Source organism: Tympanuchus pallidicinctus, unplaced genomic scaffold (genome assembly GCF_026119805.1).
Source record: "Tympanuchus pallidicinctus isolate F22 unplaced genomic scaffold, pur_lepc_1.0 scaffold1, whole genome shotgun sequence".
NCBI lineage: Eukaryota > Metazoa > Chordata > Aves > Galliformes > Phasianidae > Tympanuchus > Tympanuchus pallidicinctus.
The window spans coordinates 64,093,876-64,112,144 of record NW_026294618.1 but is presented as its reverse complement, the minus strand read 5'-3'; the positions used below and the strand labels follow the sequence as shown (position 1 = coordinate 64,112,144).

General features: G+C 40.0%; 1 protein-coding gene across 4 annotated transcripts in view; it reads left to right on the top strand.

Annotated features, from left to right (window-relative positions):
* The window catches only part of UTRN (utrophin), a 344,979-nt gene that overhangs the window by 39,844 nt on the left and 286,866 nt on the right, over nucleotides 1-18,269 (top strand). For 3 of the 4 annotated variants that reach the window (XM_052698789.1, XM_052698799.1, XM_052698781.1), the window contains one exon: nucleotides 14,558-14,619. In XM_052698789.1, the coding sequence (XP_052554749.1) occupies nucleotides 14,558-14,619 (62 nt within the window). Of the gene's footprint in view, nucleotides 1-6,081; nucleotides 6,100-14,557; nucleotides 14,620-18,269 lie in introns of those variants that run through there. The other variant, XM_052698809.1, reaches the window with a different exon arrangement.

Here is an 18,269-nt window from a genome sequence, read left to right as displayed (position 1 = left end):
AATGTTTTCATCTAACTTCCTTTATGGTGTATGATTCTAAAAAAAAAAACCAAAAACTGGACCTATTTAGAGGCAAGCAGACTAGTGTTAAATATTTGGCAGTATTTGAAACAGTAGTGATCAGCTGCTAAGCTGAAATGTTACGCTGTGCTGCGTTTAATCACGGTACTATTATTTTTAATGGCTTCAAATGAAGTAGCCTGCAGGAGCAGCAGGACTGGTTTACATCCAAGGATATACAGGACAAGCAGATGCTTTCCAGCCCTCTTGCTGTAGTCTCATAGCATGTCTTATTTCCTTCTCTCTGCCCTCTCTCTGATCCCTATTGCAGCGTGCAAAATTATGAGCTCTGAAGCTGGCCCTTTCCAGGGCGAAGTGGGGTGAGTCAGGTCACAGTGACAGAACTTTTGTATTCATATCATAGTGTTGTCCCAGCAAATATTCGTGAACATTATATGCAGCAGAGTCTTCACTGGCAAATAATTAGCTATTGTTTTGACAGTGTTAAAGCGCTCTTTTTCTGTAAGATAGGAGACATTTGACTAGCCTCAAAAAATTGACTGTAGCTATTAAAAATAAAACAAAAGGCATGCGTATTCATCTGTGTGCACAAATTGTTGGAGTCTAGAAAAATTTCAGGTAACTAAATTTTTCTCAGCAGATCTGTAGTTTAGCATGCAGTCCTGCCTCAGCCATGTATCCCAATTCAACATCAAAATTGGATGTTGCAGTATGAATAAATCTGGATTTGCCATCTTTTTCATAGTGCAGTCTGTGGGACCACATCAGAGTTGTGGCTGGAGTTGGTAGAAGTTCTTTTAAAATGGTTCAGCCTAGAAAGCAACAGGTTTTATGGGAAAAGATATATTGTTTTAGCAGTACTCATGAAAACTTTCGAAACAGCTAGATCATCTGATGGACTTATTTTGTTATTGAAAATGGAAGAATACTCTCTTAATAAATTTTGGAAATTTTATTTTTTCTCCATCTCTTTATTCATTCACTTGTGGTATTTACGTGCTAGCCTTTACCTTTGTGAGAAACACAAACCAAATATAAGATGGAGGAAGAGTTGAAACAGTTCCAAGTTGGTGACTTATGTTATCAAAGAAATATCCTTGAGTGGAAAAACTCCTTAGTGTAAGTGATGTCTTTAAAAAACTTTTCCTCAATAGTGATGCTGCTAACAGCTGTCATCTCTGTTTTTCCTCCTGTTCAGTTACACTGAAGTACCTTGTTGAATCTCTTCAATAAACATTTTCAGTTTCTCAGGTTCTCATTTCATCCACTCTTTCCTCATACTGTAAAATTATATTTCTGTATTTATTTCTGAACTCCATAAAATAGTGCATTTTAATTTGTTTCTGTCTTATCCCTTCCTGTATTCCTTTCTACTGTTGTGTGGTTTGGAAATTGACATAATCCGGGAGCTGGGTGATGGACTTGAACTTGGCTGGAGATGATGTGTTCATGCCTACATTACAACATCTTGTTTCATCTGTACCCACTCTTAAAGTTCTGTAAATGCCTCTCCATCCCTAATGGGTGTTCTCACATGGTACTTTCTTGTATGGGTCTCTTTCACTCTGCTAGCAGTAGAATCCATTCTGTTCTGGAAAGACCCTATTTTCCCTTTTTCCCTAGATAGTATAGCTTGGCAGCTGGAGTTCTTTGTCATCTTCTAATGCTCCCTTACTGATCCCAAATTACATTGTGCATTTGGAGGGCAGAAGGGCTGTAGTCACCCTTCATTGCTGTTCCTTTCTTTCTACAGCTGTATAAAGACTTGAGGAATAATAGAGAAGCATGACATGAATAGAAATAGTGGAACAATGTGACTCTGATTATAGACAAGACTAGAGCTTCTGAGTTTTTACTTATTATGCTTTGGCAAGTTATTTTTTTTTATTGTATACTTATCTCTGCAGGACTACAGAGAAGCCTCTTGCGTATAGAGGACTGTAATTAAATGCACCAAAATTCAAGCTGACATAATAGCTTGCAAAGTCAGTGCTTAGTTGCACTAATTCTTTTGAGAGCAAAATTCTTGCTATGTAGTCCTTTTCTTTGTCTCTTTGGAGCTCTTCTCTTTGACATCCAGGTGATCCTTTTCAGTCCTTCAGTCGATTTTTCACTTGTTACCTGAAACATTTGGGAGTTGTTTATCTGAATAAACAGAAGTTTGCATAAGTGTTCTTCTGAAGCCAATCATGCCAGCCCATAGTTGAGCTGTATAATTTTGAGGGGGAATGATAGAAGCATTTAGTAATGTAGCTGTATAACAAAGGGAAGACTGTATTGCTTCTGATCACTTGATTTACCCTACAAGAGAGAATTTCAATTTGCAAACATTATGAACGGTGATGATGTTTCTTGTGCTATCTGAGCAAATAGCGAGCAGGTCACTGTGAGTATTCCAAAGGCCCTTGGTCCTGCTCTGCCAATGCACAGACAGAATGTGTAGCTGCAGGAATTCCTTCCTAGCCTCTTTTAGGTGATAAGCTTCATGAGTGTTTGGGTCTTCTAAACGATTCTGCTTCTGCCCCAGATTGGTCGTATCTGTCAGCAGGGAAATATGAGCAGTGTACTGCGGCGTGCTCTGTGATGTTTCAGACAGCTGTGTGCATGAGTTCACATGCTCTACTGTAAGTCATTATGACTGTTCAGCAGCTTTGCTTGTGTGCTATGGTTAACAAAATATTTTCACTTTCAGGAGTACCCTAGCATAGCAGTAGTGTGGAAAATCAGAAGTGGTGAATGGCACTCAATTACAGAATCTTCAGATGTGAAGATCTGCTTTATGGTGTGTGGGTTACGTTGTGTTGTAGACAAACTGTATGTATGTATGGTTTTTTTCAAACAAAATAAACAAACAAACAAAAAAAAATCATGAAAAAGAAAACTCCAAACACTGGATTATGGATTCAGCGGATTGTGGTTCCTTTTTGGACTGTTTTCTGAAGTAACAAACAGCTGAAGAAAAATTTTGGAATGCCTGTTTAGAGTTAAGGCATTCAAAGCTTTCAATTGTATTTGTATTGTATTTAAGATAATATGGTAAAATGGAACAATTCAAAAGAGCTATGTAGGTGAAAAATAGAATCCAACTGAGCTGTAGTCTTTATAACACTGTTAAGAGTCATAAATCCTTGGCAATCACCAAGTAGCCAGATATTCTTAATACTGTGCTTTGCAGTTTGTCATAGGTTAAGTGCATCATTTTGTTGAGACTTAGAAATTTAAAAATGTTGTAAATATCTGTGCAGTTGATTTGTTACAGTAGCTTTCTCATTCAGAGAAGTGTAAATACATGTTAAATGGAAAGCAGTTAAATAGTCTCTCTTTTCCTCATTCAGAAAACACGTAAAAGTGATTCTCCCTACTTTGATAAAGAGCCAATCCTTTTGCATGCTTCTGAGATTGTATGCCTGCTTTCTCCATGTCTTCTCCCTTTCTTATTTTCCCCTTCCCCTCTGGATGAATAAACATTAATCCAAACCCTTCACAACCTGCTCAAACGTGATCTAGCTTTGCTTCACCACTGCTGTTTGTTGCTGAGGAGAGCTCCCATGGTCATGTCTGATAGGCCTGGCCTTTGGTTCTGCTAAGGTGAGCAACTCTTGTTTTCACAATGCTTGTTCCATATATTTTTGGAGGGGTGTTTTCTGGAGAGAGAGATATACATATATGTATATATATACTTCCCAGTACTATTTGTAGTAAGAAATTTTATTTGTTGCTACTTGCAAATAATGTTTTTTTTTTTGGGGGGGGTGGTGGAGTGAGGGTGGTGGTGTGAAAGCTTCTGAGGAAATTCTCCCTTGCATTATGTGAGTCAGCAATGGTAATGCCATCCTGGCTTCTTTTCAGTTTTTTTTAAAGTACCGATCTTGTTTTTAATCCAGTACTACTCTGGAAAAGCAGAAATATTTTGTATGAATTAAAATATCTTAGGTGAAATGCTCTGAATTTCAAGATAAACTTTTGAATTGAGCAAATTACCATTTTATATTATGTCAGTGCTTTTGTCAGCTACAGAGGTTGCATTTTGTGTTTTGTTTCTGCTCTGCTGTAGAGCCTCCCTTTTTCCCTAAACATAAGAGTTAATTTGCCATGCAGTTGTATTTTTCTCCTCAAAATAAATGAATTAAGCCAGTCAAAGCTCTTTTTCCTTGCCGCAGATTTGTCTATATTAGAGATTTGTTATTACTGACATCCATGTGTGTTTTCCAGAAATCAAACCAAAGTAGTGGTGCCACCAAAACTTAGCAGTGTATGTTAGTGCTTGGATACTGACTTATGCCCCATTAGTGGTTAAAAAAAAGTGTTTCTTCCTATATTGAAAGCTAATTTTCATTGCAGAGGTCATCAAAGGTACAAGGTTTTTGTAGAAATAATTCCTTCTTTAGGAAAATTCCTAGGTAGAGTTCCTGTCTAGGTTAGGTAGCAAATTACATTGCAGGTATATTTTTTGAAAGGTCTTGACTGCTTATCAAAGTAGTCTCATAATAATCTTCTGCTGGCAGTTTGAAGATTGAAATTGGTGTGATGGGACTGTTTGTTCTACTTGCATCTCTTCGAACCATGTGCTCTGATTCACTATTCCTGTTGAATTTAGATGTCCCTTGAGCTGGTCAAGGGACAGTGTTCCTGGAAGGAGCACTGTTCTAGGTGCAGCAAAAGCCCCCTTCAGCCCAATGTGGTACCTGTGGTAATATCCACAGGTAGATGCACATGCTTATACTTCTTCCGTAATTAAATCTTCAGCAGTGCTTCCTCTTATATACCTTACTTCTTAGTGGTTTGCGTTTCTTCATAAATTATAACCACCTTTCTGTGGACTCTTAATTCCACAAGCTTATCTTGTAGCTTTTTAAGCTCATTTATATCAATGCCCTCATTTGTGTTGCTTTCACTGGTCTTTATTGTCATTAATTTTGGTACTGAGGCTGCAAACTTAGCCTTGCTGAGGCAAGGGAACTCTCTGCTGCAGTAATTTTTGTCAGTGGGTGAAAGAGAGAGCTGGGGATGCTGAGCTCTGGAGTTGGATCTGCTTGGCATCTGTCTCCAGGTGAGGTCTGAACCTGAGCCTGCATGGTATATGACTGCTTAACACCCAGAAAGGTGTGCAAAACCCTTCTGGAAAATGCACCAAGAAGAGGGTAATGCCTGTGAGTATAACTGATCTATTGGAGTTGTTGCTGGAGGCAGTGGTAATAACCTGATTTGTAATTGCCTGCTTTCATTAGGTGAGCTTGCTTTCCATATAGTTTGTTTCTAGGTAGGTAACGGTGAAACATCTGTTCCAGATTTTACATGCCCTCACAAAACCTTCTGATGACAGTGCTCAAAATCCACATTATTACAGGTTTCAACACAGTCCTCCTAAAAGCTGGCCATTAAATAATAAAAGCATAGAGATTGGGACTAAGTACACACATAATCCTTTACTGAAACAGCTGGCTATTGACATTCCTTGGCTCAGATTCTACCAAAGCCTGACAAACTTTGAGCTTAGGTTGCTCTGCTCTTGTGTTTCTGAATCTTCTCAGTTTTGGGTACCGCATTTGGAATGGTGTGTCCCACAAGAGCTTTCTGAAATGAAGTGAGAAATCTTACGTAGGCTCATACTGAAGATCACTGTCTTGTTTCTTTGCATAAGTACTATTGTACTGCATTCCGATACTCATCCTGCAGTTGTTAAACAATTCATGTACATTCAAAGCAGTTAATCAGGAAGGGGTTCAACTTTGGGGGCTAATTAATAACTAAGCCAGAGAAGAAAGTTGGAGTTTAATTGGATGCAGAACTAGCAGTGCCTCAGCCTTCTTGTGGACTGATAAAACCACAGATTTGCTAGAAGCTATAAGAAAGGACCATTCATAATACTTCATTCTGCTTTATCTTTTGTTTTTTCCACATTAAGATGTCTCAGTAAATACGTAAATTGGATAAGACACCTTTGACTGAGGTACTTCTTTTTTTCTGAAGCTGAACAGTTATTTTTTTTCCAAGCAGACTGTTCAAAGCTCTGCATTGGATCATGCTTCCTGCAGAAAGACTTCCTAATCCCCAGTGACGCAGTATCACTTTTCCTTGGTAAGCAAAAGAATGTGGTTGTGAAATGAAATAATTTATCTCGAGACATAGACTTATTTTCGCTTCTTCTTTCTTAGTAGTACAGGTGACAGAGCAACACTGAATTTATTTTTGGTAGATCACACAAATACAGGAACGGGTGTATTAATGGTCTCTGTTTCTGTAGTGAATTGCTGTAGCATTTTAGGAGCAGGAATGAGAGAATACTTGGTATGGCTTGCTCTAACAGATTTTGGACTTTGATTCTTCAGTTATCCAATTCATTTTTTTCATCTGCTTCTCCTTTAAGTTTAGAACACCGCTAGGGCAAATAGATTTTATGAACTTCCTCTAAGCCTTCTGCGTTTCAGATTTCCTCTTAGTAATTACAAAGGTTAATAGGCTGAGGTAAATAATTTACAGGCATCAGCATGGTTCTGTTCCTGACAAAATAATGGAATAGCTAATGAAGCTCAAACTTAAAATATCTGAAAGCAAGTAGAGGAATAAAGTATAAATTGTTTATTTTGATTTTTTGCAACATCTAAGTTCAGCTTTGTTGTTGAGGTCAATGTGCAGTAGTTTGAGTTGAGGAATGCCTCATATTTGTAGCTTTCTGTCTGTATTTTGTCTTCAAGCATTACTTGCACTGAGGATTAGTGGGAGTAATATGGTTTGGTGTAAGTCCTGAATGTGTAGTTGTGTTGCAAGTGTTACAAGTTAGCTACAGAAGAATGTAGAAGCTTTCCTGTACTCTTACCAGTTTGGTGAAACTGTGTAAAAGAGCAGCTTTCCAGCAAGTGATTTGATGAGCTTTAAGGTGGATGCTGGCCGGTTTATGAAAGAAGGTCGTGCAGTGTACTTGGCAGAAGCAATGCTCAGTCTGTGAGGAACTTGCTTTCTTTTTATTCTTTACCATAAGCATGTTATGTGTTCTTGGACATGTTCCTCTTTTCTCAGCACTGGTGAGGCCATGCCTAGAGTGCTAAGTCCAGTTGTGAACTCCCCAGTATAAAAGAAACATGGTTATACTGGAAAGAGTGTCCAGCAAAGATCCACAGTGCTGATGAAGTGACTGCAACATGTCTTCTGAGGGTTTTTTTTTTTCCCTTTTTGAAACGTGTAGATGTATTTTCTCTTGCCTTGTGTGGAGGGGCCTGTGTGTAGAGGGGGTACAATCTAGCGCATACCCAACCATGTGCTGTCAGAACCTGGTGTGTGCAAGAAGTGGATGGGAGCTTGCAGAGAGAGGACAGAGGAATGAGGAATAGCTGACAATGGTGAGGATCCCCATAGTCATCTGCAGGAGGCTTGTCTGCTTAAGAATTTGGAGCATGATACGTGTGAGCTGGTTACTATCAGTTTACTTCTCAGGAATTGATTTCTATCTGTCTACAAAAAGCTGTTGACCAACAGAGGCTCGTAACAGGAAAGATGAAGGGCTCTGGTGGTAGGAGATTTTGGTAGGGAGAGATGGATGGGAAAGCCTGGGAAAAAGATTGATGTCTCTGAAGAGAAGGTTGTGAGAAGACAGAATAGAAGAGGAGGGGAATTGGAAATTGCCTTTAAAATTAGAAAAAGGAGGATAGGAAAATGTCTGGTTTAACAGCGCTGGGATAAAAGTCTCTGGACTATGAGGGAATAGAAGGTTCCCTGTTTCAAATGAGAATTTTGCAGTGTGCTTTTGTCCTTACCTGCCTGTCAAAGAAAAAACATAATCTATCCAGCTGCTATTTTTTTGTCATCTGAAGCTAACAGCAAGTCAGCTTTCTTGGCTTGGCGCAAATGATGTGGGTTCTGGGCAGAGCTCCAGGAGTGCGAAGAACAGCACATGGAGTATATTGCAGCTCTGATAGTACTTCTGAGAAGTTGTCTCTGGGATATTTCTACGTTTTCTTCTGCCACATCAGATCTATCTTTTTTCAGTCAATTATTGAAACTTCTGAAAAAATATTTTTTTCTTACGTGCAAGATTGTTATTCTTTTTAAGAAATTTTGCCATAGGGTATGACATAATGGGAAAATCATATTAAGTCTTCTGTATCATGACCATTAAAAAAGGTTGTTTGGGATGTTGTTTCATTCTGAAACTGCTGTAAGTAGCAGGGAGATCTGCATACAGTTTGTGGCTTGGCTTGCTTCTCTGCCGCGGCAGTGCTGCTTGCTTAGGTTTGTGCAGGATCTTTAGCGTCTGTCCTGTGTCTGATGCCTTCTGGCATGCAGATGGATCTTTTGTGGGAATGGCTCCTGTGTTATGCAGGAGATTGTACTAGATGTTCACAATGATCCCTATGACCTTATATCCTGTGAATCACCTCCACAAATGCAAGTGAGCCTAATAATAGTTCTAATTTGGACGGAGAAGAAAGAGCAGATGGCTAACATGAACTTGTAGAAAGTAATTCTATTTTGTTTGTAACCACTCAGAAATATGAAGACCTAATTTGTGTTCCTAATAAAATGAGCTGTAGTAAATGTAGTTTGTATTCACTACTCTCTTATTTATGCCTTCTGATTTACTGCACCTCTTTCAATGCCATCCTGTTTGCTTGGAAACATCTAAATCGCCAAATTTTGGTCAGGAATTTATTCCCCTTTTCCTCTTCTTCGCATGTGCCAGACATGCTGGCTAGGATCATAGAATCATGAATGGCTTGACTTGGAAGGAACCCAAGGATCAAGTTCCAACACCCCTATCACAGGCAGGGTTGCCAACAACTAGATCAAGTACTTGATCAAATTACTCAGGGCCCCATCCAACCTGGCCTGAAACACCTCCAAGGATGGAATTTCCACAAGGTCTCTGGGCAACCTGTTCCAGCACTTTAAACCGCTCTCTCTGTAAAAAAAAAACAAAAAACAAATAAACAAACAAAAAACTTTCCCCCTGAAATCTCATCTAAATCTCTCTTCCTTTAGTTTAAATCTACTCCCCTTGTCCTGTCACAATCTACTCTTGTAAGAAGTGGATTTCGTGCATGCTGATAAGCTCCCTTTAAATATGGGAAGGCTGCAATGAGGTCTTCCTGAAGTCTTCTCTTTAACAAGCTGAAAGGCCATTTCCTTCAGCCTGTCTTTGCAGGAGAGATGCTTCAGTCCTTGGATCATCTTTATGGTCCTCCTCTGGACCCTCTCCAAAAGCTCATCATCTTTCCTGTGTTGGGAGCCCCAGACTTGGATGCAGTTCTCCATCTGGGGATTCAGAAGGGCAGAATAGAGGGGGATAATCATTTCCCTTGCCCTGCTGGCCAGTCCTCTTTGAATGGAACCTGGGATACTGTTGGCTTTCCAGGCTGCAAGCACACAGTGATGGATCATGTTAAATTATTCGTCAACTGGGATCCCTAAGTCCTTCTCAGTATGGCTACTGTCAAGAAGTTATTTTCCCAGTTTGTTTACATACCTAGGATTACCTTGACCCTAGTGCAAAACCTTGCACTTTGCTTTGTTGAACCTCATTAGGTTCACAAGGGCCCATCTTTTGAGTTTATCGGTGTCCCTCTAGTTGGCATCCCTTCCTTCTGCTGTATCACCACACTGCTCGGCTAAGAGTCATCAGCTAACTTGCTGAGGGTGTACTCAATCCTATCATCTGTTTCACTGATAAAGATGTTAAGAAGTGCTGGACCCACCATGGACCCCTAGAGGATGCCGCTTGTTACCAGCTTCCACTGGACAAATCTCTCTGATTTAGAGATGAGGATGTGGTTAGGGACCATGTCAAAGGCCTTGCATATGTCCAGGTAGATAACATCAGTTGCCTTCCCTGTCATGACCAGTTTGAGTCATGGTGATAAGAGGAACTTCATCTTTCTGTCTCTATGGGTGAAGCTTGCCCTAAGACATCTACAGGGCACATATTATCCAAGGCAATTGCTGTCATTATAAAGGTATTTGAGATACCTTTATATTATTCTTTTTTTCCCCCTGCAGTGTTCTTTGTTGGTAGCTGAAACCCTTTGCTCTGACATAAGATTTACTTTAACAAATTCCTGTAAGAAAATTTCAGAAACTTGCTTTAAAATGTTAAGCTTTTATTGGAAACTTTTCCAACTTTAATTTCAGATATATGATCACTGGCTGTTTGTGAAGTGTGTATCAAAATGCATTTGTATCACATCCAAAGATATTGTAGGGCAATATTCCACTGAGAGGTAGTGCTGGTTAGCTTGACCACAAATTCAGGGTCTGTTGGACTGGAATGGGGAATGTGTCATTGGAAAGCTCTGCCTGAAGGATCAAGAGTTTTCTTCTGAGCACAGATCTTGCTGTTACTCTGGTGTCTCCGTTTTCTCATTTGTAGCTGGCTTACCACTGTCAGCATCCACAAATTGCCAAAACTGGGTCAGCTTGGGGCTGACCTGTGAGGCCTGGTTGGGAAGGGACTGCGCCTAAGGTGTGTTCCTTCAACCCTTTCCACCTACGCCCTGGCCTCCTGTCACTCTCTTTTGTCCCATTGAGAATAGAGAGCTGTCATGCGCCCTCCAGAGCAGCCCTGTGTGTGTACTGGGGGTGCTTTGCCTGGAAGCCTTGGTTCTGCAGAATCATGACATGGAAGCAGTCAGGTGGCTGGCGGGTGAGCGTGGGAGTTTGAGCAGGCCTGCGGTGTGGTGTTACAGCATTATTTCTGTCTGAGAGCTTTGTGCTCTCTTTAAATACCATTCCAATGTGCTGAGGCCAGCAGCATGGAGCGTTGGATTGTTTTTGCTGGGAGGTATGGGAACGACTATTTTAATATTGCTTCAGCTGTGAGGATTCCTTCTTCTTAGTTATCAGTTGCTGGGGGATTTTTTTTATTGTGAAGTAAATCCAATTTAGCTTATACTCACAGTGCACTTGAGTGAAAACCACAGGGGTTCTTCGTTACTACTCTGTAGCGCTTTGTTTCGGCTGGTGTTTGGGAAACACCAGGGAGTTGAGATACAAGGTTTTTTTTTTTATCTGTGTTTCTTTTAGTAGTGCTTATTTCATAGCTTGGTCTCTACAGAGAATTTATGAATTGGGCAACTGCGTTTTGTTGCTGTAGGCAGGTGCCATTACTCTTTTGTTAGAGGAACCATTGCTACAGCTGAATTCTTGCCCAAGTGCTGAAATTTGCTGTGAGGGAAGGAATGAAGAAAACCTTTGTGCTGGCCACTGATGGTGGGGACTGAAGATGCAGTGGGAAGGCAGAAACTTAGAGTTTACAGCTTGCTGCTGCAGCCATTTGGTTTCTAATGGTAGTGCAAGAGAAAGGGGCCTGCACAACAACCCTGTTTTGCTTTTTTTTTTTTTTTTTTTTTAAAGCATTGACAACACAGGAAAGAGCTGCTAATGAAGCTTGTTCTGTTTTAATGAAGTCAGGACCCAGTATACACCACGGACTGTTGGAAGTTCTTCTTTAAGCCATGTGGTTGTGAACTCCTGTGCTTTGTAGTTTGCTTGGCTTTGCGTCTCTAGCGGAGATAAAAACTGCTCTGGTTTCCAGCTTCAAATTTTCAATGCTTAGTTGTGTGTCTTTAGATGTGAATTAGTCTGAGTTGCTTTGACAAAAGGATGGTTACTTTCAAGATTGCTTTTCAGTCAAAAAAATCCTGCACACAAGAATAGGAGCACCTATTCCTTCTGCTAATGCGAGGCTGTCAGATGTGCTAGTGCTGGGTGGGGCTGTCCCTGTGATAGATCCTCTTGCCTGCCCAGAGGTATAGGCAAAGAGTTGTTTCTGACTTTGTTACATTCCTAGTGCCTTAACTGGAAGCCACAGGCTAATTCCTTCTTTTATTTCTAAATTCCTTCTGTACACTGAAGTGAGAACTTAAAGAAGTGAGGAAGGCAAACTTAAGTCTTAAAATGTGAGCTGGCCATTGGCAACTTGTTTTGAACTGGTTGGCAGGTGAGATACAGGATTTACCTAGTTCAGTCTGTTCATTTCTCCAGGGCACTTTCATCATAGTGCTGCTCTGCCAGCTACTTTGGGTGCGATAACTTTTGTCTTTCAAAAACTGAATAGCATGGTTTCGTCATGTAACCACATAATGCATTTTGGGGGAATAATGGAGCTGGCTCTCAGTATGAAGCAGAGGTTAAATAAAGGGCAAAGCAGAATCCAGTGAGGTTTTTGTTTTTTATCTCTCTGTGTTTAGTTCATTTGGATTCCTTTTTGCTCCTGAACATATTTTAAGGTAACAACTTGAACCTGAACTTCACATTTGGCTGTCTCAGTGGAATTAAGGGACAGTGCTCAGAGTGGAGGAGGTATGTAAGACTGTAAACGTGACTACTGTGGGTGATCAACTGCCAGGAGAGAGTTAGGGCGTTAGCTCACATGAGCTATTTGTTTTGGGAGTACCTCTGTTGCATAGATGTGCATCATGTTGTGTAACAGAAGCCAACATCCAGAATAGGAAGCTTTTTCCTTCTGTTGTCATCACAAGAGTTTAATTTTGTGTGCGTGTTGGTTTCTTTTTACTTCCTCTTAAAGGAACAAACTGTTCTGACATTGACTGTTAAAAGCCCATTAAGTGACTGGAGGGCATGCAGAGCCATATTTTTTCAGAGGAAACAATTGGTACGATGATGAAGTAAAAGTTGGCCCACACTCTGTCCTTTGCTGCTATGCAGTTCTGTTCAGTGTGAGGCTACAGCAGTGTGAAAGGAAACACAAGTGTTTCAGCAACTTGGTAAATTTGTTTTTCACTCAGCTACAACTTGCTGACATTTTTAATGTCTTGTGTGAAAAATGGCGTGTAGTACCATGTGCTTCACTGAATGGTAATACTGTTTTTTGACTAATTTGTTATTGGAATCCTTATGACAGCCTCCAGGGATTAACTTCACAGACTCATAGGAATCTAAAGAAAATTAATTTGAGGGATAAAATAACTTGTTGCTGTTGTTAACAAAGCAGCACTGTATTGGTTTCAGATTGTTTTCCAGTGATTTATAGCAGAAAGCTTGACGTGACCCTAGCTATAATGGCCAATTACAAAAATCCTAGTTTCAGAAGGTTTTTATAACGCAAATGTGGAAGTGTAGTTTAAGTGGGAAAGCATCTCCTGTTGGTTTTATTGCTGAGCAAGAATGCTTTGGAGAGATGAGGGTAGTGAGGACTCTCATTCTTCGCTCAACTAGAAAGGACACTGAGAGATAATGGGATCCATAAATCCATATCACTTCTGCCTCCATTGCACATCAAGTTAATTTGTTACAGTTGTGGGATTTTTGTTTGTTTCTCTCTGTCTCCCTAGGAAGCTTTTTCTTGAAATGGGGGAAAAGGGGCTGGATTTTTAATAAATATCACACGTACTACGGCAATGGACAGTCTAAGCACATAAATTGAAGTGAGCCTGAGCTTTGGAAGCCAGAGCTGGGGGACAGGTGCAGGAGCATGGCCTGGCCAGCTGAAGCTAATATAATGCTGGGGAGTAGGAGACTTCCCATACACTGTTCTTGGAGGAGGAGAGGTTCAGTAGAAGGATGGAACTTACTTGCTGATGTTTAAAAAGAGATTGACATTTTTACATCTCATTGTGTTTGATACAGATAGTACTTGCAATTAATGTGAATGGGAAGCATTATTAGTAGGTGGACAGAATTTGGAACTGAACTTTGTATAAGGCTAATTTTTTGGTCTGTCAATATTAGTGAATAATACAGATTGGTCCTGTCTCAAAGAAAAAAAACAAACAAACCCACAACACCAACTTGGAGTAGGAAAAAAGTCAAAATGTTTAACATATATGAAATTTAAATCTTGATTCTGATATTCTGTGTCAAGCACGCACCTCATAAGAGACTATGTCTAAAATTACAGCTGACTCCCAAATGACATTGTTAAAAACAGGCTGGAAAGCAGTCTTCTCTTTGCTGAGTTGCAGGCTGCAGCTCCTCCCTGTGCTTTGACCTGTAGATTCTTTCCTATCCTTCCTGTTCATCCCACTGGATCCCAGGTTGCGGTGTGCTGGTGCTGCACCAGTAGATGCCTGCCTGGCTGCCCAGCCCTTTCACACATGGCTTAGTGACAGTTCATTCACCTTGTGATTCAGCTGTAAAACCAAGCTGGAGGTGGGTAAGCACGTGAGTGCTTCCAGGGTTGTCCCAGAAGCTTTACTGCTGAAGGAGGCTATCATCTGCATCAAAAGCTTCAGTAAGGACCTTAGCAGCTTGTGAAGTAATGCATCAGAGTAAAGAAGTGTTGACAGACTGTTGATTAGAAGGCTGTGGTTTCATAGGCTGCTGCTCTTCGCCAGGTTGGAAGTTTGTGATTTTGGTATGTGTGTTGTTGTCCATCTCAGAGCTGGGGAGCACTGCAGAGCTGAGCTTAATGCGAAAGAGACACAATTTCCATCAAAGCTGAAACTACACCAGAGTTTTGTGTAGGCTTCTACAGATAAAGATATTTCTGCTATTGAGTTTAAGTGGTGTTTAGTTTTACTCGTTTTTAACAAGCTAAGATGAAGAACAATACATTCTCACTCTTGGCTTTCTTGTCTCTCTCCAGATGAACACAATGATGTACAGAAAAAGACGTTTACAAAATGGATCAATGCTCGGTTTTCCAAGGTAACACTGGTTTGAAAACACTTTATTCTTTTTTATTCATTGCTTAAAACAGTATTGATTAAATATACTTGGCTCTTTTGTAGAATGTGCCTAGTAAAATGTGTCAAAATATTTAATGAAAGCATGCATCTGCTAGGCAAAACAGTGTTTATTTCTTCATTTTCACCACACACATAAGCATTTTCCACAAAACCAACATGCTGCATGCCTTGTTTAAGATCTCAGAATGATAGATTCTATTTGTCGTTGTTAAAATACACCATTATCTGCATGGTGGTGTCTAGTTTTTAGTCATCCTTAAACAGTTTATTTTGCATGCAGTTTTCTGAGTGTATTAAAGCAGATTCTGAGCAGCAGTCACTGTGTTTACTCTGTGCTGCTTGGGTCAGCTTTGCACATCTAAAACACTCTGGAAACCTCTATCTGAGGCCACCTGGTGTTGCCACTATAAGTATTGACTGAAATTTTGTTTAATTGCTTGCTCATTTTGAATTCTCTCTGGCTCTCATGCTGTACATTTCTCGTTTTAATTCTCTGTATTGACTTGACACTTACTGAGGCTCTTGTTTTATATTTCAGGATGAGAAGGGAAGCAGTGGTTGCTTTGGGATGCTATTTAAAGCCCACTTTTTATGCCATTCTAATAGTGAAAAAAAAAGCATTGCCCAAGAGTGTGGTGCCTGTGGGAGGTTTCTCTGGTTTACAGTTAGGAAGTGCAAAGGAACATGGGTTACAATCAGAGAACAACCATGTTTTTTTTTTTTTCTTTTCTTGTTTTCTTTTTCTCTAGCCAGTATGGTGCTGAGTGGAATAAGGGTAACTGCTAGTTATCCTGCTTTGAATAGGGCCTTATGTGAAATCCCAAAAGTTAATGTAAGTTTAGAAGGAATATTTTGGTGCTTTTTAAATACAGCACCTTGACAGTGCTATGGCAATGGATAGCTGCCTCTGCAGCGTTGCCCTTCTGATATTCTTGGTCAGCCTAAAAAGAAAGTTTTACCTTCCTCCTGAGCTTCCTGTGCAATCAGACACCAGGCAATGCAAAGTTTGTGGCCTCAGTTGATTCATTTTGGCCTAGGTTTGTTTTGGCTGAAAACTGATATGCTGCACTCTTTATCCAAGGCATGCTTGTCTAGCTTCCTCTTTAAGGGAGCAACGTGTATACATAAATGATTGCTCTCTATTCTGCCTTTGGTGCTGAAACAGAGGGGTGGTTCTGTGGGAGCAGTTAGGCAGGGCAGGCTTGTGTAAGGAGTGAAAACTTGGTAGGAAAGGAAGGCCTATTTTAAGAAACTTACCTTGGCATAAAGACGGCACGATCTTGGAAATGATGGTGATACTGAGAGTGTGTTATGTGGCTTGTTAGTACATGTTACAGACATGGCTTTCTATGGAAATAAATACAATTGTTTTCAGCCTTTATATACCCATGGGTATGTTATATTAAAAGGCTTTTCCTTTTATGTTATGTATTCATATGGATCCTGCTTGCCCTGTGGCAGGGAATTCCAGGTGCTATGGTCAGATAGTAGTTGTATTTAGAATAACTTGTTAACTTCGAGGCCCATTAAAGTACCTCTAGCTATGTAAGCCTTGTTAATAATTAAAGAGATTTATTTTTAAGGACATACCTCACACATCTAATTCAAACTTGATCATGCCCACTTTGCCATGTCAAGATCTTGGCTTAGGAAGATTTATGAACTAGTGTTCAAATTACAAGGAAATTGCTCATGTGAAGCAGAAATCTCCTCCTGTAAGAGTCTAGTTTCAACTATACTTTGAAAATGGGCAGGGATGAATTACATTGTTATTGAAGCTTTTTGCATTGTTTAAAATTAATTTTCTGTGAACTAGATTGAGCGAGCTGCTTAGTAGGACTGAGATTTTGGAGGTTGGATGAATGTATTAGACTTAAGTGGCAGAAGATAAAACGGTGACTGAGGAAATGTATGGAAATGCAAAATTCACTCAAAGAATTTTAATTGTCCTTCCATGTTGACTATGTTATAGTGCCCTTTCATCTAGATGCATAAATAAAAACTAAGTAGCTCAGGCTTTACAGCCTATTTTTCTAACTTTGGGATTTTTGTATGCCATTGCATAATGTACTGAAAATTGCCAAACTTGATTAAATAAATCCAGTATAGATTTACGAAGGATCTAGAAAGGGAGCATATCTCTCCTTTCTCTCATCAGAGAGTAGTTAGGTGAGTGCAATGCAGTAAGGCTCAAGTGTGCTATAAGGTACTAATAGCTGCTTTGGGCACCTATCCAGCAAAATGGAAGTTCTTGCTCTATTTTATAGTACAGTAACTTGGTTTTTGCACATTTAACTTGAAATGCATCTTGTACTTCCTTATGAAGTGAAGGGATAAGTAATTTAAAGTGGTTGGGGACTTAAAGTCAGCGAATAAACTCAGCCAAACCTCAGTGCTTGCTGTAGAAATGCGCACCTCAGAAGAGCAGTGTATACAACTCATAAGCTTGTGATGGTCATATAGCACAAATATTCTGTATAATTGTGAACAAAAGTTAACCTAGCTGTTTTGTAAATTATAACTGCTATAAAATCTGTAGAGGTTTAATCAGTACAGATTTGATATTGAAAGAAATGTCAATGCAGAATCATAGAATGGCTTGGGTTGGAAGGGAACCCCAAGGATCATCAAATTCCAGCACCCTATTATAGGCAGAGTTGCCAACTGCTAGATCAAGTACTTGGTCAGGGCCCCATCCAACGTGACCTTAAATACCTCGGGGATGGGACATCCACAACTTCTCTGGGCAACTTATTCCAGCACCTCACTGTTCTCTCAGTAACAAACTTCCCTGTGACATCTCATCAAATCTCTCTTTAGTTTAAAACCATTCCCCTTTTCCTATGAGTATCTACCCTTGTAAAAAGCTGATTTCCCTCATGTTTGTAAACTCCTTTTAAATATTGGAAGGCTGAAGTGAGGTCTCCCCCTAGCCTTCTTCTTTAACAAGCTGAATAAGCCCATTTCCTTCAACCTGTCTCCACAGGAGAGATGCTCCAACCCTTGGATCATCTTTGAGGCCCTCCTCTGACTGTCTCCAAAAGCTCCACATCTTTCCTGTGTTGGGGGCCTCAGAATTGAACACAAGTCCATGCTCTCATCCAGCAATTCCTTAAAACATCATGAAGTTTTATCGCTTGAAGTTCAGAGTCCTGACTCCAATCTTTGCCAGTCCCACATTCCTTGAAATCACAAACTCAAGCAGGGCATGGTTGCTGCAGCCCCAGCTGCCTCGATCTTAATATTTTTAATGATCTGCTCCACATTGTTGAGCACTAGATCCAGCAGCACCTGTAGTCCATCTCTCCGACATTTGAACCAGAAAATTATCAATGGACTCCAGGAGTCTCCTGGTCGATCACCTGTAGCTTACCCTGCTGTTTTGCCAGCAGATATCCTGGTGGTTGAAATCCCCCATCATGATGACAGCCTGAGAATATTTCAGCATATTTTTATATTAAGCCATACATATGATACTTGTCCTTATTATTTTTCCATTGCTCCGGTCTTGATAATGACTTAGACTTAGCTGTTTCACTGTCACATAGCCTACTTATATGTCTAGTTAATATATGGTCTTTAAATATACCAGAGTTGTATTCCCTATCT